The sequence below is a fragment of the Dreissena polymorpha genome, chromosome 10 (assembly GCF_020536995.1).
Source record: "Dreissena polymorpha isolate Duluth1 chromosome 10, UMN_Dpol_1.0, whole genome shotgun sequence".
Taxonomy (NCBI): Eukaryota; Metazoa; Mollusca; class Bivalvia; order Myida; family Dreissenidae; genus Dreissena; species Dreissena polymorpha.
The window spans coordinates 86,833,617-86,857,683 of record NC_068364.1 but is presented as its reverse complement, the minus strand read 5'-3'; the positions used below and the strand labels follow the sequence as shown (position 1 = coordinate 86,857,683).

General features: G+C 34.4%; 1 protein-coding gene across 1 annotated transcript; it reads left to right on the top strand.

The window, feature by feature from the left end:
* The first annotated feature begins 2,148 nt into the window (after positions 1-2,148).
* On the top strand, positions 2,149-12,011 carry LOC127849303 (putative tyrosinase-like protein tyr-3). The gene is made up of 8 exons (XM_052382022.1): positions 2,149-2,280; positions 6,488-6,612; positions 8,738-8,846; positions 9,340-9,440; positions 9,765-10,041; positions 10,390-10,586; positions 10,937-11,379; positions 11,553-12,011. Exons 1-8 carry the CDS (start codon positions 2,149-2,151, stop codon positions 11,744-11,746), a joined length of 1,578 nt encoding a protein of 525 aa, XP_052237982.1. The 3' UTR covers positions 11,747-12,011.
* Positions 12,012-24,067: the final 12,056 nt, after the last annotated feature.

The following is a 24,067-nucleotide window of genomic DNA, read 5'->3' as shown; positions in this document are numbered from 1 at the left end:
ATAATCTACCTTCTTGTCTCGAATACCCGTACTTGAAAGTACAAGAACACATTTGTCGCTAAATTGCCTGGGCTTTCGTGTTGTTTGCAACGACTATTTTAAATTTGTGATATATTGAATACGTTTTAGCGATTTATACATTCATCATCATAAGATGGAAAAGTATGCAAATTGTAAAAGCAATCATATGTATACAAAGGAAAATGGATTGATTATGATTATGTAATCATCTAAAAACGTGTTTGTTTGAGTGAATAAGATACAGTGTTCTATCCTTTTTACAGTCTGCGACAAGTTAAACTATTCAAGCCAGATTGCTAAATTTAAATTGACACGTTTAAATAAATACTATTCTAGTAACACAAAGTAATGCATGATAAAAAAGTGGTACTGGATCCCCAAAGCGCCAAAGATTGTTTCCTATGCGCGATTAAAATATTCTTTATGTAAAGTGCGAACCTGTAATCTGCTGTAACCTGTGAACCGCAATGTCAAGTCGTGTGAGATAAATCCAATAATCCGCTGTGAAGTGATCTCCTTGGAACTATTATATGAGCTGCGCTCTGTGAAAAGGGGGTTAATGCATTTGCTTACAGTGTCTTGCCAGATAAGCCTGTGCAGTCCGCACTGGCTTATCAGGGACGACACTTTCCGCCTTAACTGGATTTTTGCAAAGAAGAGACTTCCTGCAGACTTAAAAAAAACATAAAAACGGAGAATGTCGCCCTGATTAGCTTGTGCGGACTGCACAGGCTAATCTGGGATGATACTTTACGTACATGCATCAAACTTGTTTTTTTCACAGAGCACGGCTCAATTCATTTGGTTTCTAACACGTCGGCAAATGCGATTGCGGGTCAAAAGCAAGCCCATGTGTATACCGCCCATTAACGGTGCCTTAAAGCAGAGGACATATATAGCAATCTCTGCCCAGAATAGGGTTGCCCAAATTGGAAGTAAATATACAAGTTTTATTTGACTTATATAAACGTAATGTATGTATAGTGCATCCGCTTTTGAACCAGCTTGGTTTGAGTCGAGGTTATTACATTTAAGTCAGACATATTAATGAAACGGAAAACATTACATATGTTATCTTCGCCAAATACCGTGTACACAAATCACTGCTTTCTTAATACAACTATTTATACTACATTTACACATCTATATTTCTCACAGAAATTTATAAAAATAAACGATATATTAGTTGAAATATGCAACTATGAACGTCCTTGACCATTCGTTTGAACGAATACATTTGCTGACCTTGCTTACTCCAAACTATCATGTGCAAATGGTCGCCGTGGTGTAATGGATATGGTGTCCGCCTTGCGACCGGGAGGTCACGGGTTCGATCCCCGCTGTGGGAGCGTACTTTCGATCTCCCATATAGACACCAAGTACTGGTTCTAGGCCCAGGAGAACGGACTCGAGAGCATTTCAAATAAGTAGGAAATTACTTTCTATGCAATCGAGCCAAAATAAATAGGTTTAAACTAAACTAAATGGTAGGGAATTTTAATCCTGTATCAATGTTATTTGTTAATAATGAATTAATTCGACTGCGTGTAAATTAATATCCTATGAATATATATTATTACAAAAAAAAACTGCCTACACAATTTTTGTTACTTTTGATGCAAACGCTCTCAGTCATGCGAGACCACTGAACAATGAATGCGAACTGCCACGAAGGGCTTTACGCTCGGTTGCTTGTTTGCTGGTTTTGAAAAACAATTGTTCATGTTTTATAAAATGTATATCAAGTCTGGTTGCACATACTTGATTTAGTGCGTCATGCCCTTGTTGACATCAAGAAGTTGCATAATTAATCCCGAGTCACATGTTTGTTACCTCGTGCACGATCCTGTTACGATATTTGATACATTCTCGTCACGCCGTTCAATGTACAACCCATGCAATGCATATGCAATCTCCTTAGATGCAAAATATATTTTATGAGACGCCCCTTTCGTACAGAACGTGCCTCCCCAAAGGCGCTCATTGGTTGGCTTAAATTTTGGATCATGTGTTCAGGGTCACATGCCTTCGTACGGACGATTCATGTTTAAGCAAGGTATCGACTGTATCCTCGCACTCTTCGTGTGGATTTCCCTAAGCTCACCTCGAAGTAGAAAGATTGCAGCAATGTGTGACAAAGGATTCGTTGCTTTGAGTATCTTGTGGGGGCTTCTGGCTGTTATCGAGTCGCAGCCGTCGTGCCCCAGCAATGTGTTTCAAAAACCACAAGAGGTTCTTGATTGCGAGCAACGTGCGCAGGTAATAAACATTTAAACGCTCTTGGGGGACGATTACGCAATATGGGCTGGACAATCAATGCGTAAAACAGACATTTTTTAAAAATATTTCTCGAATTGTTTTATTTCAATTCATCGGGATTTTTTGGTTATTGTATACTAGTTCATGCCTAACAATATACGAACCTGGCTCATGTCTGCGAAGTATAATCAACGTCAATTACACTGAAAATAGAAAGCTACGTTAAATAACTTTGTTGCATTAACGTACGATATGCCAACACATGTAATTATAATGTGTAAATAGTATAATGTGTCTGCAAAATAAAACCAGGTTTGTTTAAAAATGCACAGACAAATTGCATATGGCGTTTACCTTAGTACCATGCCATATTTTCTCTGCATTAATTTCGACATCATTTTTATACTTTAAAGCTACTTAATTTTGTAATAAAGTATTTTAAACAATATGTTCATGCTTTGTATAAAGAAATATATAAGCATGTACTAAACGTTTAAAAAAAATCGAACTTTATACTTTGGTTTTCACTTCGCATATTTACTGCTTCAATTTAATATGAATACGACAAAAGTGCTTGAAACTTATAAAACAATCAGGAATGCTTATATACAATCATCCAAAAGTGTTGCGTGAGTCCCATTTCTGATTCTATTTCAAATATATGTATAAGCATTCCATCAAACTTTTTTGGCGACTGTATACGTAATTATTACGTTATCAAAGTATTTTACATTGTATGCTACTTTGCACAATCAATATAGTTACACAGTTGTGTGTGTAAATATATGGGCCTTGCTCTGTGAAAAATGGGTTTAATGCATGCGACTAAAGTGTCGTCCCAGATTAGCCTGTGCTGTCCCCAAAGGCTAATCAGGGATGAAACTTTCCGCTTTTATGATATTTTTCGTTTCAAGAAAGTATCTTTATAGCAAAAAGAAAATTAAGGCGTTCAGTGTCGTCTCTGGTTAGCCTGTGCGGACTGCACAGACTAATCTGGTACGGCACATTACGCACATGTATTAAATCCCCTTTTTCACAGAGCACGGCTCATAAAGTTTGAACGACAATGTAAACACGGTAGGATGCATACCATGTACTTAATTTAAGTGAAGACTCTATAAACACATTCGCATCAGGTATGGTTGTGTTTAAAGTAAAACATCGCTTTTGCATAAACGTAAAGGATTTACAGCGAAACAAAATTAGTTATTAAATAGCTGCAGGTACGTTTAGTATTTTTTCATATATTTGTAAAATAAAAATAATAATGAAGTTAAAGTTTCTGACGACCGAAGTTGCAGAGTCGGTGCACAAAACATATATATCATGATATTAATTGCCGTTTGTGCATTCGCCGTAGACAAAACGTTTTACTGTTACATTTACTTACGTTGGTGTGGTCTTTAATGCTGGTAATTATACCAAAACACTTATTAAAATATTTGGTTTGTTAAAAAACATTCAGAACAAAATTGTTTACGCGTGTTGTTCTAAATTAACTTCATTTCATTATCTTTATTGCAATATATTAAACACAATAACACACTTTGTGGATGTTGTTCTAACTGTTTAAGTTCAATAAATCCGAATGCATACCCATCTCGAAAATATTATTAAAGCATTTCTTCATGATCGTTATATTCGTCGTTATTAGTATTTAATAATTCAAGGTAAATATGTTGTATGTAAGTCTCAAAATTTGTAATGCATGCTGCATTTCTCGAGCATGTCCACGCCAAATATGCTATATGTTTTTTATATATTTTTACATCAAAACATCTTGATAGAAAAATAGTTTAGCCTGAACGCATTTTTCCAATTCTCCCCAATATCATATGACAAATATACACCGTTAAGTCAGGCAGTTTAATAGCTGCGCTCGTAAAGGAAGACATTGATTTCAGTATAAAATGCTGTCATTAGACCAAACTTGCTTTCTACGAGGATAAATTATAATTTACATGTTCAGAAGAAATATCAGCATCTTCCGAGTTTATAATCTTCATGATCCAAATAGTGCAAAAAACTAACAAAAAGTAAAAGTTTAAGTTAGACGATCATACAATGACTTTTATTCGCTTAACCTGGGAAATTTTTGTTTATTAACAGTCAGATAATTTAATTCTAAACAAGGTAATTCATGAAGCTCAACGGTTATACATTTTGTATTAAATTAGTAATGTTTCATTCATGGCATGCAAAGTATTCACCGAAACTTAGCAGACGACATTTAACCTTTTCAATCCTATAGATCAAATGAAATGGTCGGTTTTAGGTGTCATGTTTCTTTTAAACAAATGAAATGCGCATGTCAGGCTATTATACAAGGATTAAATTACCACCCCTCTTTGCCTTTGGGATGCAAGCCGGGTCGGGTATTTGGCAGGTACTTGTAAACTTTCACACAAAATAAAAGCAATAATATTAATAATAACAGTAGTAATAAAATATAAAAATAACAATTGCAATTGTAACATTATCATCATCATCATCATCATCATCATCATCATCATCATCATCATCATCATCATCATCATCATCATCATCATCATCATCATCATCATCATCATCGTAATCTTTCCGCTTGGACAAATTCAAAAACCTCAGAGGAATAAGCAAAAACAATAAAAGCAATAATATTAATAATAACAGTAGTAATAAAATATAAAAATAACAATTGTAATCATCAACATCATCATCATCATCATCATCATCATCATCATCATCATCAGCAGCAGCAGCAGCGGCAACATCAGCATCATCATCATCATCGTCATCATCACCATTATCATCATCATCATCATCATCATCATCATCATCATCATCATCATCATCATCATCATCATCATCATCATCATCATCATCATTATCATCATCATCACCACCACCATCATCATCATCATCATGATCATCATGATCATCATCATCATCATCATCATCATCATCATCATCATCATCATCATCATCATCATCATCATCATCATCATCATCATCATCATCATTATCATCATCAGCATCATCATCATCATCATCATCATCATCATCATCATCATCATCATCATCATCATCATCATCATCATCATCATCATCATCATCATCATCATCATCATCACCATCATCAGCATCATCAGCATCATTATTATCATCATCCATCTCCTTCTTCTTCTTAGTCTTATTATTATAATACATGTAATAATAATTATACTTATAATTATTATTATTGTTATTCTTCTTATTTTTCTTTACCTCTCTTATGATCATCGTCATCATCATCAAAATTATTGTCGTCGCCATCGTCGTAGTGTTCATTATCATAATCATGATTGCTATCAATATAATTATCATCAACATCATTACATTCATTATTTTCTCAATTGATATGCATAATTTTCGCAAACTGCACCTTTAATTTAAAACAGCAATACATACAGCCCCTTTAAGAAGAGTTCTGAATATCATAATTTCCATCAGAATGGAATTAATTAGACATATACTTTGTAGACATACAGAATCTATCTACAAAGTTTCAGATTTTTGTACTTTCAATATTTCAGATAAAAAATGAACGATTTGGTCGTTGTTTTTATTTGCTTGTTTACCAATATCAGTCAACATCATCGCATGACCAGTGAATTAACAACATTAAAAATATACACATTATTGAAGCAAGGGCCTCGTTACGTTTTAACTTAAGCGAAAGACTGAAGGATATGATACTGTCTTTTGCATTAATATTTATTACTCTTTCATCACGTGAGGAGGTTTAAGGATAACGTTTCGTCTGATAGCTGGGTCATGGGCTTTTTTGGTAGAGTGGCAATATAAACATTATACAGATTATTACGGCAACAAGTTTAAATCATGACTCTGTCGTTTGTCTTTTTGTCTTTCATTTGTTTTTCTTTTGTTAGGTCTTTTTATTTTAGTTTATTTCCTTCATATTTATATTACCTTTTGCCATATTCATCTCATACCTTTTTGTCTGATTCTGATTTATTTTAATAATTGCTTTTATTTTATTTAGTACTCGTGTTACTATTATTTAAATTGCAAGTAGGAAGTAGTCAGAAACGGAGATAATACTACATTCCTGAAAGTGGCACGTGTCATCGTTAAGTGCGTCTTGTTATTACACATTAATATTCCCATCTTAGAAAAAAGTTGATGTATACATTCATTTTTATTATTTATTTTATTAAAATTTTAGAACGAGCCTGTAAACCAGACCCTGGCGTCAGAGGGCTGTATGCGGACGTACTTTGTGAACAGAGTCACCGCCAACCCCTTGCTACCAGAAGACTACGCCATGCTCAACGAATTTGCCGCCAAAAAGTAAGGACGAGGCTGCTATTTGACGATGATTACATATATAAATCGTGTAAACGGCTAGAAGCGCGTTTAATGTAAAAAAGATATTACTAAATATAGTAAATAAAACGATGGTGCACACAAAACAATAAATACAACTATTTTTTAAGAGAGGGGGGGGGGCAATGCCTTAGGCTTCGCAATTATTTAACATTCTTACGCGCAATCTGGTCAGGATCTACGTTAACCGCAATTAATGCACGCACATTTTCGTGGTCTTTTAAGCTGACGAAGAAGTCCGCGCTTGACTGTGAGAATGTTCAGACTATTATGCAGCTGGGCTTGCCGCATAAAGCATAACACCCATTTTCGCATAATGATTCTTAAAGACCGTCCATAGTTTTACTTATTATCATTTTCTCATTTGAGCGATATGATTCATCTAAAAACAATTTAAATAAATATAATTATTATGTTTTTATTATTAAACACTGTGTTTATTTCTACTTAAAATCGTTCGCTATTGTTATCCGTTATGTAAATGCCCCTTTTAACTTCAATGCATCAGACAGTGAACCGATTTGTAGTAATCTGTATCGGTGTCTACCTCGTTAACGGTCGCACTTCAAGCAGAAAGGCAACGACATTAAATGTAAAACATGAAGTAAGAAAAGTAAAAACATAAATTTCTCACGAAAAATGTCAATTAATGATTTTTATAATTGTAGATCTGTCCTTTTTATCTGATACACGACTAGACTTGGTGATTTATGCAAACGATCAGGTTATTATGCCGTGAATAGCAGTTTTCTTAACGAATGAGCGCACGGATTATACCTTTGTAATAACTTATGCATTTAATGCTATTCTTGCAGATTAAAATGATAATAAATTAACGGTTCTTCTGTATGCGTCTTTATTATTTTTATTTTGCAGGCAGTGATGATTTTGCAAAATCATCATGTACGATATTTATTATCAAAAACTGTTTCATTCATTTACAAAAACAAAAATATAAAAGAGCATTTAAAAACACCATTGAAATGGTATCATCCAGTTCAATGCATACGAACAACTAAATTCATTACTTTAACCAGCACGTGTTAAGTTTTATAAGTTGCTTAAAGGGATCTTTTCACGGTTTAGTAAATTGACAAAATTGAAAAAAGTTGTTTCAGATTCGCAAATTTTCGTTTTAGTTATGATGTTTGTGAGGAACATTCAGTATTACTGAACATTCACCATAGATCAATTTAGCCATTAAATGTATCTTTTGACGATTTGAAAACCTAAAAATTATAAAGCGTTGCAACGCGAAACGATTGAATAATTTGGAGAGTTCTGTTGTTGTCGTTTAAATTTACGACACTACGAAGATTGCTTATATAAGGTATAAAATATTCAAACTGTGTAAACCCGGCGGAATATCCGAGAGGGCTAATGCGTTTTTACTTCAGACAAACTCCAGGACTCCGGGGGTCACTGGTTAGAGCCCTGGTACCGGCTACTTTTTTTTCCTTTTTTAAAAATTTATTCTTGATTTTTTACTGGAGCTTTTAAGATCCAATATTTACATTTATCAATATAAAGCAATTAATGACAAACTTCAAAATATGCCAAAATCTATTAAAAGGCCCCAATAAGCTTTAAAAAAAGATACAAATTAGAAAAATAAAATAAAAACAGATTGCGAGGTTTCTTAAGTTATGATGGAATAAGCTTCATATGGTTAAGCATATATTGCCAGTGATTAAATGCCGCGTTCATAGATTATGATAAAAAAAAATTCAGTAGCCAATATACATAAGAGACATTATTTAAATCTATCCACACAAACAAACAGTTATGAAATTATTTATAGTCTTAATTTCAAACAAGTGATTGACACAAAAATGACTGTTATCATAATGAATGTATATATATATATATTCGCTAGAGCAGTGTCTGAGTTGGGTTGGACTCGTAATATGCCAAAAAGCCAGAAACTTAATCAGAATATAATTTTTTATTAACCAACGCAATACTCTGTGTTAAGAAGTAATCATCATGTCCAATAAATACAAGACTATACAGGATATGATTTCTTAGTATATTGGCAATCACAACATGGAAAGCATTTTCTCAACTTAAATGTTTGTTTGGCACACAGGTTTGGCAAGAAACCACCCGTGAGCGGCTACCGAATACGACGTGACATCCGGGTTCTCTCCGTCACAGAGCGACAAAAGCTATTCCGGGCGTTCAACGTTCTCTACAAGGTGAGAATGACGAAATCAGCATGTCATCATTGGCGTGACTAAATGAACGCATTATTGCAACGGCTGCACTCAGTCAAAATATATTTTGTACAATTGTTATGTAACACAAAGTTACACGTTTATTTATGCCGGTCCCGACTAGTATGCTATTGACACCGAAAACATGTCAAAGAAAGAGGTCAGTACAATTAAAAGTTCATAAGAAAAGTTAATAAAAATAATGCTTATTTATGTTTAATTATGTAATTTAGTTAACATGTAAACAGCTTACTCAGATTTGGTATTCAATTATCATGGCGTGGCCTCTTTAAGTTTTTAATACACTGAATGATCCTCAATCATAAATTAGAAATAAAATTGTAAAAGTGTTTTTTTAATGTCTCATTGAAAGAATGACGTCATGAACGTGACGTCAAATTTCCGAAAACATTTTGTAGCAATCATTTCATTTGTGTATGGATTTCATAAAGTCAATTATTGTTTGCTGTTTCAGACGGGCGTACTGGCGCAGTTCGGCCGTCTCCATGGAGTTCAAATGCTCCGGAAACACCACGGGGCCAGTTTCCTGCCCTGGCATCGCGTTTACATAGCGGCGTGAGTATGGCCAAAGTGTTCCCCCTTTTACAATTAGGATGTTATAGGGACTCAAGTATTCTACCTTTGGCGACATTAAAAAATATTATAAATTCATGGGTGGTCCGTCAGCAAAAATTATGGGACGAACTGTCCGACATTTGGTCGGCACGATATTGACATTTATTTATTTGTTATGGTACTTTATCCAAAGACGCGCATGACCAGAATAATGACACTTGTGTCGGCAAGAAATGATTTTATTACTTCATAAGTATAGCAGATTGCACATGACTTTAGATATCGCTGTTCACACACACTTAGACTACGTTCGGTCTTGTGCAGGGTGGAGGAGAAGCTCCGCGAGATCGATCCGGAAGTGTCGCTGCCCTACTGGGACTACACCATGGACTACTATCTGCCTCTTCCGTCAGACTCCGTCATATGGAGCTCGTGTTTCCTTGGCAACGGTGACGGCACGGTCCGCGAGGGTCCCTTCAGGAACATGTACGGCGGCTTTAACACGCTGATCGCCCGCGACATCGCACGTAACGGAACTTGTCCGCCAAGATTGATCAACAAGGACGATATTGCTGAGCTGATGGATTTTTGCTATTTTGCGGTAGGTCTTTTTCTTGTGATGTTATGCTTAAAATGTTGCACATATTTATAATTAAATAACCAAGCTACAAGAACTATAAACTGCAACAAAGCAAAACAAAAACAAATCATCATGCATTGTAAAAAAATCCCCATTTAAAATTTTATTTTAACTTCATAAATGTGTGTACATATATCGACCTGTTCAGAGATTATCGTATTATTTTCAATATGTCGAAAATTATTGATTGATGTAATATTCACAAAAATCACAACCCGTAACACCTCAATAATACGAATATCATTCTAATGTTCATTTTGGTTATTGGTAGCTTCGATCTTGATTTTTACTTTTTTCCTTTTGTTTCAGAACATTACGACCGGAAACACACCGATTTACTACCAGCAGGTGAACAACCTGGAAGTGCTACACGATGGCATACACGATTGGGTGGGCGGGGATATGGGCAACGGGGCCCAGGCGTCGTATGACCCCGTGTTCTTTATGCACCACGCCTTCATCGACTACATCTGGGAGCAGTTCCGATGGCGGCAGTCATCATTGATGTAAGCATTTTATACACTTGCAATGAAAGTGTCAACACGCTGAAGATTGTGTATTTGTTAAACTGGTTATGTTGAAAATCAGTATTGCGTTAGTGTCGGGGTTTTACTAGCTTGTTAAAACTGATGACATCGTTTAACACATATTTTGAGACTACACTTTGCTGCTCCGATAATCTGAATGCGATAATCTGAACTAGGAATATACTGTCCTACACGTTATTTGATCGGATGAAAATTGAAAAATGCATGCGATTAAGAAAATCGAAATGGACAGTTGCCTCTGAAAAATATGCCAGTTTCTGCTATTTCCCATAAAAACATATAAAACACTATTGACCTCCGGTTTCAAGGTGCCGCGTGAACGTCGAGAAAGACTACCGGGAACCAGGTGACTACGCAGTCAACAACGCCCCTGGCCACGCCCCTTGGGAGGAGATGCACGGGTTTGAGTACCTGCAGAACCGCGACGGTCTCTGGCGCAACTGGACCACAGCCGTGTACGGCTACTTACCGGCGCCAAAGTGTCCCGAATGTGGCAATTCGGAAAGCCTCTACTGCGACATGGACGTGGACCCCCGCCGACCGGAGGGCGTCTGTGTGACGAAAACGAAGTTATTCTGCGTCGACACCCCGCTAACGGACTTTGATAAAGATAGGCCGTTTGAAGAGCCGCTGGGTGGCGGGGCCACTGTGATCCTGGGTACTATACACAAGGGGCTGCCAGGGGACGGACGTACCAGATTCATGTCACAGGAAGAGGGCCTCGCTATTCTTAGACAACAAGTTGGTCATGGTAGGTTGAATAGCTTATGTTTTATAAAGTTGTCATGGTAGGTACGACAGTTAAGATTTTATTAAGTTGTTTATACCTTTCTTATCATGGTTGTTGGTTTTGGCGCGATATGCAGTTCTGGAAGTTCATCGTTAATGTTACTAAGGTATAATTTTACCCTATATTTTGTACAGTTAATCCATCGCAACAACCTATATTGCACGACGTAAAGGCACCGCAAGGCTACACACCGACGCTCAACATGAACCTGCATGAGGTAGTCTATGTCGTTTCCAGTGCCGACGGCCAGGGGGCACTCGTGAAGTACGAGGACATCGTCAAGGGACTGGTGACCACTGTTGCTACGATCCTTGCATGTGTGCTATAAGTAACGCACGAAGCGAGGTCTATGAGTTTTGTTTCTGCAGAGCAATACTTTAAATTGAAGTGTATTGCTGAAGTGAATTTGGACGACCAATTAGATTGGCAGATTAAGATGTCTGTTATTGAAAAAAAATGTTTACAAAACATTAATTGTTTATGCACTTAAATAGTGTTTTTTTCGACAATTTGAAGATTTTATTATTTTACTGTGCTTTGTTTAGAAGTAGAGTCAGGATATCATTTGTTTAATTTGTTGTTAAAAATTACAAATTGGCCAATGTCATGGGAAAAATAAATAAGTCTGCTACATAACTGCCATTTATCTATATTCACTAATATACATTGAAGTGTGTTTGAACTCACGATTTCGGTCGTATCTACAATAAGTGAAGTATAATCTGAATACATGGAGAAGTAAAAAATATTAAAGTAACATTACTATTCAAAATCAACGAAAATTTCGTACAATTGTTCGTAAAATAAACTTAACCAATTAAAAATCCTTTTGGTAATTGCCGGAATTTCAACGTCAGATGTGGTCTGGTAAAATAGATGTTTGTAGATACAAAATGCTCGTTTTATTATTGTTTTTCATATCTATTCATTCGACACATGAACATTAAGATGGTGTTCGTGTGTCGTATGAATATATATATATATATATATATTCGCGGGAATTAATTGTGGCCACAAAAAATATAAACAAGCGTTTTGTATCTACAAAAATCTATGTAATCATACCACATCTAGCGTAGAAATTTTGGCTATTGCTATAAGGAACACTGATTGTTAAGGTGTTAACTTTATTTTACGAAATACTTCACGAACTTTTCGTTGATTTTGATTGTTATAGAGACTTTAAACATGGAAAATGTCTCATTATAAACACGACGTAACATATACATGCCAGCATAGTGTTGCTAATATGCAAGTCCAGAAATGTTAAACTTAACGTGAACTGCCACATATTTAAACAGTTAGCATCATGATTATGTTTTAATCATGGTACTATTCACTGCCAAACAATCGATATTATTTTGATATATTTTACCTAAAGATACTTGTGCTGCACTGCCAGTGTATACATTAAAAATTACATATATATTGTATCATGTTGTTTTCAAATTAATACAATGGTGCATATATTTTTGGTGCTTATGGTAACGGGAGCTTATGATATATGCAAAACCTCAGATATATGTACGTCATATTAACATATATCTCAGCGAATGCAACATTAATATCGTGCAGCCAGATGCCAGAATGCCTTCCGATCTGAGCGATTGTTCATGTTGTTTTTCTTGTTGAGCATGTCAAGTGTGAACTGGTTAGTAATATGATTATATTTATATTTTAAATATACGGAAACGACAACGAGGATAAATTTATTATATGTATTTCCATCAATAATGTATACGGGCCGTGTTTTGTAAAAAGGAGGTTTAATGTATGTGCGTAAAGTTTCGTCCTAGATAGGCCTGTGCAATCCTCAAAGGCTTAGCATTGACGACACTTTCCGTTTCTATGATATTATTCGTTCAAAGAAAGTCTAAGCAAAAATCAAGTTTTGGCGGAAAGTGTCGGCCCTAATTAGCCTGTTCGGACTGCACAGTCTTCTTTTGGGCGACCCTTTATGCACATGCATAACTGAAGTAGTTTGACACAAACACTCTTTGATAAGTTCAATTTTGCATACACATGTATATGACGTTCCGACACAGGGCTACTATTATTGCAAACGGAAGTTAAGTACAATTAATGCTTATTGTGTCATATTTACAACTGTTTCAGTTTGTGTGTTTGCTTATTCAACGGATAATGCCATAACTGTTAATCATGTCAAATTTTAAAGCACCCTTCCTCAAGCTTACAATATCAGTTAATTTTATTGATCAGAAATGCTTTGATTGTCTGTAGATATTTTTTGTATTTTAAATGTTTTAATTTGTTTCTTTTAAAGTCTTTTAGGTTATTAAAATCATCAGAGTTATTGTGCCTTTTGAATAAATCAACTGCCCTTAAAATTTACATTTAATTCACTGATCTCGATATATCATCCATATGTTTCACAGTGCAGATGCTTGTATTATGTTTGAATTACTGTACTCGTTTGATACTACACTTAATAATGTGTATCATATATAGGTCGGCTCAGTTGAAATTCTTCTGAGAAGCTTCTGTTATTAAATACTATTTATTACATTCAGTTTACCTTTAAACAATTGCGAACTTGCTTACTGGCATCAAAAATATCACGTAACAACTGTTCTTATTTTTCTGTTTCATTCTATCAACAATCCTACATAAACCGTTTCTTTCTATCGACGCTAAATCTTTTATTACATTGTTCATTTCCCTTCATTTTTACACGTTTGCGCGTGTGTTATTATGTTTTTCGGGAGGATCAATTGTGCAATAAAAAGAATCCTCGTTTTTCTTTGAATATACCACAGATAATTAAACTTCGAACTTTTACAGCAAATCAAGCTGATTTAACATAAATAATTTCGGCTTATTTTGAAAGGTAGATGTAGATTTACTGTTAAACATTATTATTAAAACTATGAGTTTTGTGTGTAGATTTTGCAGCTTTGTTTGTTAACATTATTCCTTATCACTTGCATTAACTAAACATGTACACACGTCAAACTCAATGCTTACTGAATTATTGCGCTGTTACAAAGGTTTAGTTAGCGTCAATAGAGATCGTAATTTACTTCTCGAACATTTCAACAACACATGGGTACTTGCAAAGTAGATCATTTGTATACTCAGTAACTGCAACTTTAAAATAACATCATAAAAGATGTCTATTTGATAACTTTCATGACATTGCAATTTACCAGTGTTTTGAACATCATGATAAACATTTGTGTTAGTTTTCACTGTTCTCTTCCATATTCCATTTCTCCTTTGTTATCACTTACATTTGTGTAGAATCTACTAAATTGCGTTTTGTTCGTTCCAGTTCTTAATTTTCGTCAAATACAGCATCTTATATAATATATTGTTCTCAATGTTAAATACGAGATACATTATTGATCTCGTGTACTGTTAAATGTGAATGCTTGTCTATGATCAACCGACCATCTGCATGTGTATTCTTCTCTATATCCGCAAATGTCACCTTTTTTCATCTTCTGTTTAGTGTATTTTTTTCTAATAACTTTGTTGCTGTCTTGTTTTTCTTGCAACCGTTTAGATACGTTTAAAATCATACTCTAACGTTTCTCTTTTATATTGTACGCGTCTATTAAAACCCAAGATATAGCTACTCTATTGTCCTCGTCATATTCAATTTTACTGCATCACAGCTCTTTTTTGCTCATCATGTTAAACGTTGATTTATGAACAATTGTCCTTTATTTATGCTTATTAATAAACCTACTTTATTTTCCCATCGCCTTAATAATGCCATGTTAACTTAAAGTTATGTTTTACTTTATAACCCATGACGCTTTTTATGATAAGCGGTTCATGTATGTTACGAAGTTATCTGTGATGCATTTTAGTAAAGTTGACACTTTATAGGATCATTCGTTTTTAACTACACACTTTTAAATATAAAACATGGCTTTTATGTTTTTCCTCATTGAATCTTGTCATTGATTTCTCTTTTCACTAAAATGTTTTTTCTCGGCCTGTCTTAACATTTACACATTGCCTATCTATTTCTTTGCATTATCCTTTATTTTTCAATGACCCCAGCATTTATCATTGTATATGAACGGTTATACAGTATGTATTGTCTTGAATAATTAAAAAATCATTGTCACCTGCATGAGCAAAATACTTTGTAGTTGCAAAACTTTCTCTCATAAAAAAGTGCACGATTTGTATTGATTTATCTGTTAAAGAGGTAACATATTTATTATTTTATATTACCTTGTTCCTAATTAATATACGGCTTTGCAATCATTATCTGTGTGCTCTGTACAATCTATGTCCTTTTACTTTCTTATCGTGTGCTGCGTAATACTATTCAACTAGCATTTTTTATCCTGGAATGGATTTGTGTTTATCACTTGTATAATTTTGTTTTCCCATTTTACCTGACCTTACCACTTAAAACTCTTTCGAACTTACTTCACTAAAAGTGCGACTTTTTCATACCCATGCGACTGCTTTCAAACAACACGCTATCTTTCAGCTAAAATATTGCTTCTTCACAAATCATGACCGTTAGCCGTATTCGATCTTGATTCTCTTACATGCAACGCCATGTTTCGTTGGTCATGCATACAACCTTTGAAAAAGTACATGTATTAAAAAAATCCTTGCTTTGCTGTATTACCTGTAAAAGAAAATGTATTGTCCTCTACTATTTTGGAAATATGTTGTTAAAGCTTTGGTTTTCTAAAATGTCTTTCATTTCTATAAATTAAAATATGTTTCATTTAATATGCACAATTATATTAAACATAATTCCCACGTTCAAGCTACACTATCAACATTTGTTATTTCCACTTCTATAAACTAGCCTTCCTTAAACTTTCCAAATTGCTACTCTTATTATCACATAATCAAGAAAGTATGACTTTTCTTTTAATTTTACCCGCTTTTAAGACTGACATTGACCTTCTACTGACGAGACATCTCATGACGCTTGATACGCAGGGTTCTACGTTTAACGATTGGCCACTCCATATCTGATGACGCTTTATATGCAGGGTTCTACGTTTAACGATTGGCAACTCTCTATCTACTGAAGCTTGATACGCACGGTTTTACGTTTAACGATTGGTCACTCTATATATTATGAAGCATGGTACGCACGGTTCTACGTTTAACGATTGGCCATTCTATATCTACCGAAGCTTGATAGGCACGGTTTTACGTTTAACGATTGGCCACTCTATATCTACTGAAGCTTGATACGCACGGTTCTACGTTTAACGACTTGCCACTCTATATCTACCGAAGCTTGATAGGCACGGTTCTACGTTTAACGATTGGCCACTCTATATCTACTGAAGCTTGATACGCACGGTTCTACGTTTAACGACTTGCCACTCTATATCTACCGAAGCTTGATAGGCACGGTTCTACGTTTAACGATTGGCCACTCTATATCTACTGAAGCTTGATACGCACGGTTTTACGTTTAACGACTTGCCACTCTATACCGCTTTAGCTTTCCACTACTTATAAATAGCTTTTATGTAACCTTCGACCTTTTTATTTCTTGTAAGTGCAACGACTGTTGAGCACTATCTATTATATAATATTTAGTCTTTCTGCTCATTAAACTTGCTTCTCTGAATCGTATGACAATTATTGACTATTGTACTGTATTGTATTGACTTTTTAACTAGCTACTCTATTACGCTTGACATTTCTTCGTTTGTTATAACCATATTATCTATAACGTCTGCTTTTCAACTTCTTAAATCTTTTTTTTTAATCACTTCTCTGCGGTGTCTGATTGTTCGTCTCGCAACTTCGCACTAATCAATTATGTTCTTGGTACAATTTCATTACGCCAAATGTCAATTCATTGTGTTAAGGTATATGTACAAACCAATAACACATGCATATACAACTGAATTACTGACTTCATTTACGAATTTCATAGAAACACTTAAGCCCTGTTTTACTTTTAACTGCGTTAACTTTAATTAAACACGTATATTTATAAAATGTCCCATCAATTATCTCAAACAGGATATCATGAAACTTACTCCCCACTGTTACTGGCATGTTCATTGTACTTACTCCTCACGGTTACTGGCATATTCATTGTACTTACTCCCAACTGTTACTGGCATGTTCATTGTTTTCTCTGTGTCACTGTTATATAAATATCAAATGAGTTCGTTTATATAATATACCACATGTGTTCAAATGACTTTTTAACAAAATTTTTATTTTGTAAAGATGTATTCATATTATCTACCAGGTATTTGTGTACGATGTTATCGTGCTATATTTAAGTTTGATCCCTGTGTTATGATTACGTGTGCGTTTGCTATTTTATTTACATGAACACGTGGGCTAAATTGTACTTGTTATTTTAAAGGGTTGTTGCAAACAAGAAAAAAAATACAGAGTCAAATATTACCTAGAAACTCAAATAAATTTGCAAGTGTAAAATAACATGGGTGCGGGAAAAAAAACAACAGTATGAGGTAATGAGGTGAATACTAAAGTAAAGTTAAAATGAGCTCCAAAAGTTCTAGAATGTACATTTTTAATTTGGTTCTGTCAAAATGTGTGAGAAAACTATTTTGTTTCGCAAGTCTTTTAATATGAGCAGGCAATGATGTCTTTTTATTACACAACGCGTATTACATTATGATGAAATTATATAATGTTAAAGTTTACACACATACTTAAATTCGAATTTATGATAAAAGCAAACACAGTCCCTTACATCATTAGCTGTTTAGTGAATGATTGATTGATCATATCAAGTTATTAATGAAAACAGCATTTAGTTTATCGATCAACGTTTTTGCCGAAACATTTTTTTATATATAATCCTTTTCTATTATTTTATGCACTATACGTATGTTTGCCTTTTTGTATAAAACTGCCATCGGCGATCTCAGAGTATTAACACAATATCTAACTTTTACCCTTCTATGCAATGATGAATGTTGGAACATTATTATATGCTTATATATGCCTGTAATTTTGGTTTGTGGTAAAATTATCTGCTTTTACATAAAATGCATATAATGTAATCAAGGACTATATAACAAATAAATACAATAAAAGGTTTTGTGTGTTTGTATGAAGTCGATACCTATCAGCAGGAAATGGTCATTTAGGTTTTAAAATATTTCAGTTTTTGAACTTAATCGAGATATCATCAACAACACACAAGAAAACTGTCCCGCCCTTTGTCGGCTGTGTTTTTTAAATACTGGAATAATAACAAATTTGGTAGCCATATTATGAAAAAATGGTTCTGCAAAAGTGTTCATGTTAATTAGGAACTAATATGGCTTCTAGAGTGTTCATAGCTTTGAATTTTGATTTGATATCTATCCGATAAGTATTCATATTCACATGAAACAAGGTGCATCTATTACATGAGCTAGGTACTTTATTAACGTCTAGTGACCGATCGCCCAACAGGAGACACCAATTAAACGCACTAAACCTTTGCCGTTAGCCTGTAACGAACGCTTAGTGTACATCAATATTTGAAATAACAATTTTCTGCTATGGATGAGTAAACACTAGTTGATTTTAAAGCTATTTCCAATATTGAAGCATCGTTCTTGGACTACGACTAAAAGCGCTACCAAGCCTTTCACAAAATATACCCTGTAGGTGTTTTGTATTTAACGCGTGTTTTCTTTCTTTTTTAACATTTACTACTACGGGTAGTGATCACGACATTGCAGGCCTTATCATGAATTATAACAAGATACTCGCGGATATTGATTGATATTCAACACAATATGAGAGAAGAAATCATACAAAGTACCAACCTTGAAAAGAACATATTTAATAATCGTGTCCGTGTTGATTCAACAAATACTAATCCAATATAGTTGTAATCTATTTATATTAACAGTTCCCTGGCGTATTGCTTATCATTGAAACCAAACGATCTGCACCATTCACACGTTGCCGTACAAAATAAAGAAGCGTTCTTCAAAAGTCTCAATTTTGTATGAGAAATCAGATGATACAATCATACGATATGTACTTTTGTACTTAAGTCAGAGAGACGAATGAAAAATGAAATGGAATAACTGGATTATAAAGACAGATATACACAAAGCATTTAGCTAAATAAGTTTACAAGGTTTTTCTGATCATGTACATTTTTAGTAAATACAATATTTCACTTTAAGAGGACAGACGGACAGATCAACTAAGAGAGATATCAACCCGCATAAAACATAAAACATATAGAATAATATGTATACCAAGCTCTACGAAATTTTCTGTACTTTCAAAGTGTTTTTTATTTAAGTAACGGAGACTTGACGCTTGATCTCTGGTAAAAAAGGATCTTACATAATGAGAGATTGCGGACTGAGGGTAATTCAATACCCCCATTCCTGAAACCAGCAGAACACTTATGACGCTTATGACACATTTATATAAATAATATCAATCACATACATACAACGACACAAATAACCAATAGTTTAAAACTGGCCATTTAAGACTTCCAAACTTGTGTTGCAGATGAAGTGGAGATAATGAAAATCATTTATTATCTGTGATTTACATTCATCCTTAAAGAGGTAACGTATATATATATCTAATAGATTCGGCTGTCGCGCAAGTTATTGTAGAATACGTTTAAATTGCTGAGCGGTAATTGTAGCAGGTCGACTGAGTAATGTCATGTGCATTTTGTAAATAACAAACGGGTTTCAGTCGAAAACTCTTTATATGATGGATTTTAAACCGTGTGTCGTTAATGCACCTGCAGATTTACTCAACAAGCAAATCTTACAGCGCCTAACATAACGGCTCGCCATCATTAAATAAATGTTACGAGCGAAGTGACGGTTGCACAACAGTGCACGTGTACGGTGCTGGTTGTGTCACGCCTAATAGCACGAACAGCAAAAGCAGTCACGCAAGCAGCAGTTCCCATTACTTGCTAATGGTTATAATCCAAGTCAATGACTTTTAAGAAGGCAATACACATACATGGTGATTTGTGTCAGATATTGTATAGTTTATAGACCATTCAGAAAAATAGCTTAGCAAAACACATTGTCTAATAATCAATCTTCTATTTTCATTTAACTTGCTTTTAATTCCGAAATCACTCGGGCAAAATTGAGTATTGGGCTAGCTTGGTGCACTATAAACAAAAAGATAATCGTAGTATGCAAAGCTCGGACTGTCTTACACGCACACAATGCAGATTGTTGTGTCCAAATATCACTATGTCAACGTATTACGTTAATATGGTATTATATTGAGTGAATCTGTCAAAATATGATGTAGATATGTCATTAAAGTAGGTGCATTTGCCAATAAAATATGTCAATATGTCATTATATTGGGTGCATTTGTCAATATACATTATGTAAATATGTCATTAAAGTGGATGTTAATAAAATATGTCAATATGTCATTATATTAAGTGCATTTGTCAATATATATTATGTCAAAATGTCATTACATTGAGTAAATTTTGAAAAAATATTATGTAAAACCAACCTTATATTATTTCCAATAACCAATAGATCATGTCGATATGACCTTATATTAAGCAAACATGTCATTGAATTAGTTGCATTTATCAATATGTTATGTCAATATATCATTATCTTGGGTGCATTTGTCAATATTTTATGTTAATAAGCCATTATCTTGGGTGCATTTTGCAATACATATGTTAATAAGCCATTGTACTGGGTGCATTTTATTCAATATATTATGTTAATAAGCCATTATATTGGGTCATTTGTCAATATTTTACGTCAATATGTAATTATATTGGATGAATTTGTCAATATATTATGTCAAACCACCCTTATATATAAAGCCGATGTGATCTTACATAAAGTGAAACCATTTTTTATTGCGAGGCTTCGTCACCATATTGAGAGGATCATATTGACCGGGTAATATCGCACTGTGCAGGGATGCGTTGACAACCATGATTGCTTGAAAGTCGACACGTTGCCGCCACAATTTCCTGTAAATCGAGCAAAATTTTCTATGTTTAATTTTGTTTATTCAAGCGAATCCATGAAGTGCAATAGTGTCGCTCATATAACGTTTCCATCTTGTGCACGGCGAGTAGCGTCGCCATGAATACTATCTTGTGCAATCCGATCTTGAAAATTTGAAAGCGTTAAATGCTCTTTCGTGCTTCAATGGTTCTCAGGATTCCGTGTTGGTTAAAAAACAATATATAACAGCGTTTTTGTTTGTTTATATGTTTCATTTTTGTAGGTTTTTCAATTTTTCTCTTTTTTACTTTATGTGTAAAGTTATTATGATTTATGTGATCTTGATCAGACCTTTATGTGAGCAACAACCACTTATTTTTAAAAGTAAAATACTATGCAAAAACTATAAATCTTGAATTTAACACTATCAATGCCATTAACAATGGGAACATGAAAACATAAATACCAAAACGTAATCTGTGAATCGATTAGTTTACATATATCAAAGTTCACTAGTTCCTAAATTTTAGGACATCTATAAAGCCATACAAGGATATTTTTTTATAATACATAATGCGAAGAAATATGGTCCAACTATAGGTTATTGAAATATCAAAAGAGAGATGTATCAAGACACATTTCTCACATACAAGGTGTACATATGTTTCAAGTATATTGCAAAACTAGCTGCATCAAAATACTAAAATATGAACACATCCATCCACACAGCATAATTCAAACTGTTGGAATATAGCGCTATTTTCAATCACCGAAAACGCACGTTTGATATTGCTAGCTGTAGGTGGATGGTCCACGGCCGTCCACAAGCTCAAATGACCATATATGGAGAAAAAGGCGGGACCAAACCAAATAGGCTTGCAATGCGCATGCCCAAGCAAAACCAATTGTAAGCCATCTTGAATTGTTAGCGTGAAAAGAAATATACTACATTTATTTGATATTTTAATATGATGAATATTCTAGGTAGAGAATATGGATAGTATTATCATTATTAGTATTACGTCAACATTAACTCAACAATTGTATTGTTGACATGAAGAAAAAGCTATTTCGAGGTTGTTTTGACCATTGATTTTTAAGTAGGTCAAACTCAAAGTTTTAACTTTTATTGATATTTTATTTAGTTAAGGAATCTTCGAGTAATAGTTAAAAAAACTTTCGCATTCTAATTCTATAGCTAAATCATGTGTTGTTGCTATATTATAAACTTTCGTGCATGAGCCATTTAAATCCGTTTGCATTACTTTTTTAGTTGTTTCACCTGGAAAATTCTCTTCTTGCTAGCCTTCGCTGAGTTATTCAACAACATCGCTATATTGCTGATTTTTGCTGTTGTTTTTTGGTTAAAGCTGCATGCTTTTGTTGGATAATGTTTAATTTATCATTCACGTTTTACATATGATTCTGTTTAAACCATATTTAATCGATGTTTTGGTGAATTTCGCGCATGCTTAACTTGCCTGATTTCGGACGTAATTTACTTTCTGATACATGCTCCTCTTGTGTTTTTTTTAAATGTTTTCTTATGTATGCAGATTTAAAAAAACAGCTCATGCTTAAATGTGTTATTGAGCAAATGACTTCTTAATACTATGGCAGGAATAAAAAAACTGCTATAAAATTATAAAGGAAGTTTAGTAACATGTATAAACTCACAGTCACAAGTGTGTAAGTATTACTGTTACATTTATTTATATTTACTAAAAGTAAATATATGCTCACATATCAGTAAGTATTGTACAGCCCTAAATTATATTTAATACACCCATCTAGGCTGTTAATTCATATATGTGCTGGCTTTAATTTACATTCATGTTATTATCACCCTGCAATAGGCGGAGGGATATTGTTTTGGCCTTGTCCGCCTGTCTTTCCGTCCATCCGGCACTTTTGTGTTGGGAGCCATATCTTGGAAGTGCTTTGGTGGATTTCATTGAAACTTGGTATGAGTATATGTATAGATAAGAGGATGATGCATGCCAAATGGCATTGTACACTTTCTGGCCATAAAAGAGCTTGTCCGGGCCAAGATCTGTCGGTCCGTCCACCAGGTGGTTTCCGGATGATAACTCAAGAACGCTTAGGCCTAGGATCATGAAACTTCATAAGAAGATAGATCATGACTCGCAGATGATCCCTATTCATGTAGAGGTCACTAGGTCAAAGCTCTAGGTCATGGTGACCCGAAATAGTAAAATGGTTTCTGGATAACCACTCAAGAACGCATATGCCAAGGATCATGAAACTTCATAGGTTGATTGATCATGACTTGCAGATGACCCCTATTGATTTTGAGGTTACTAGGTCAAGGTCACGGTGACCCGAAATAGTAAAATGGTTTCCGGTTGATTACTCAAAAACGCATACGCCTAGGATCATGAAACTTCATAGGTAGATAGATCATGACTCGCAGATGACCCCCTATTGATTTTGAGGTCAGTAGGTCAAAGGTTAAGGTCACGGTGACCCTGTAAGGGACCTACAGCCTCAGACTCCAGACTTTATCATTTGGATTTCAAATTGAGGACATTTGATACCCCTGATGTTGTGCCATGTATCAAAACCGTCTATATATAAAAAAATAATTTTATTAATTGGATATGTTGATGATTTGGTGATGCAATCATTGGATTTCATGTTGTGTTTTGTTGACCTACTTTTAATTTTTAGGCTCAGCAGAACTATGGCTGTCAAAACACAAT